Source organism: Dinoponera quadriceps, unplaced genomic scaffold (genome assembly GCF_001313825.1).
Source record: "Dinoponera quadriceps isolate SergipeBrazil2010 unplaced genomic scaffold, ASM131382v1 scaffold3036, whole genome shotgun sequence".
Classification (NCBI taxonomy): Eukaryota; Metazoa; Arthropoda; class Insecta; order Hymenoptera; family Formicidae; genus Dinoponera; species Dinoponera quadriceps.
In genome coordinates this window covers 518-1,920 of record NW_014557031.1, presented here as the reverse complement: position 1 = coordinate 1,920, position 1,403 = coordinate 518, and the positions used below count along the sequence as shown (strand labels likewise).

Here is a 1,403-nt window from a genome sequence, read left to right as displayed (position 1 = left end):
GATTTCACAAAAAAACGCTCACTTCATACCGGTACACCTAGTATATCGTAAAATATTGCGTATCTTTTCTTTGCAATGTCCAAATTCATATCATCGTACGGATAACACTCTGAATTTAGATAGAGTTTTGCGTTGATCAAATTGCAGTTGTCGAATTGAGTTATATTTTCCGCCATGACATTCTTCCGACCAGTCTGTAGTGCAAAAATAACATATAGCGGATTTTCCAAATTAGTGGCAGTTTTGACAGGCCACGCGTGTTTAGTCGTGTTTTGTAGCAGAGGAAATTTATACAGGTCCCACGAGCGGAAACTCATGCTCAGGTATCGGCCGTTCTTCAAGGTTCTCAACAGGGAGAGCTTATTGATATCGTTCAAGAGTACGTGAGGCATTTTCCATTGTATCTTGAATAGTTCCACCTTAGGCTCCAACGCCGATGATCCATGTAGACAGTTGTTGTCACTGCGCGATCGTATGAGAATCAATTCGTGACGCGCATTAATCAATATACGCTTATAGTCTTCATAAAATTCTAGTAACATGCTGATCGGTACGCAAAAGTTGAAGTATCCATCTGCCGAATAAGCGTTGATCGTATCCCACGCAACATTTTTCATACCAACAATTTTGTCAGAAGATAACGATACATTCTTGAGCGTGGAAGTTATTCCAACGTTTCTGTTACAATCAATCTCCACACCATCCAGTTCATAACGAATCTTATCAAACATGAATGCGAAGCAATTATTTCCTAATGTTACAGCCACATTTTCGGCTGCCGCTTGTGCAATTATTTTTCCCTCAACATAAAGATAACTCTCGCATGGCAATGTGTATAAATCCTGCTGTTGTACTGGTATTCTTATCTCATCGCTATATCCTAACGTTGTGTTGGCGTATGGGTTGTACGTGTGAGATTCAATCTTGACAATGCGATCGTCAAAGATCGGCTCACCTTCAATGTTCAAAATGTCAGTTATATCTTTTTTTCCTCAATTATTCCGTACGATAAATCCCAGAGATTTCAAAAACTCTACGTTCAATGCACTAATGAGTTTCTTTCAAGCGGAGGATTTTGTACCGCTGATTGCGCGTCTCGAAAAAAATTTTTTTCCCACTTGTTTCTCCTGTTGATCCAATTGATTGACCACAAGCATCTCATAGATTTCACCTAATATCGTCGCCGTCGTATGTGCAACCTGACGGTAATCTCTTCTCCTCGAAAATCAAGCGATCGTCCTTCTTGATCCATAACAAGCACCGTTAAATCCGTAATGCTCCGTGCGATGATTGGAAGGTAAATGACATGTGCCGGCGTTTCCGATATTTTATATCCTGGTGCCACTCTAGGCGAGAATTCATGTATCGTATGTACACGTGTACCGTTGCTGTATGCACTACTG

The 1,403-nt window shown here is 40.6% G+C and overlaps 1 protein-coding gene across 1 annotated transcript; it reads right to left on the bottom strand.

The window, feature by feature from the left end:
• Positions 1-37: 37 nt before the first annotated feature.
• On the bottom strand, positions 38-955 carry LOC106748574 (the record flags this gene model as incomplete). Its single annotated transcript, XM_014627240.1, has 1 exon — positions 38-955. A coding segment is annotated over one exon (918 nt), but the record flags the coding sequence as incomplete, so codon positions are not given.
• Positions 956-1,403: the final 448 nt, after the last annotated feature.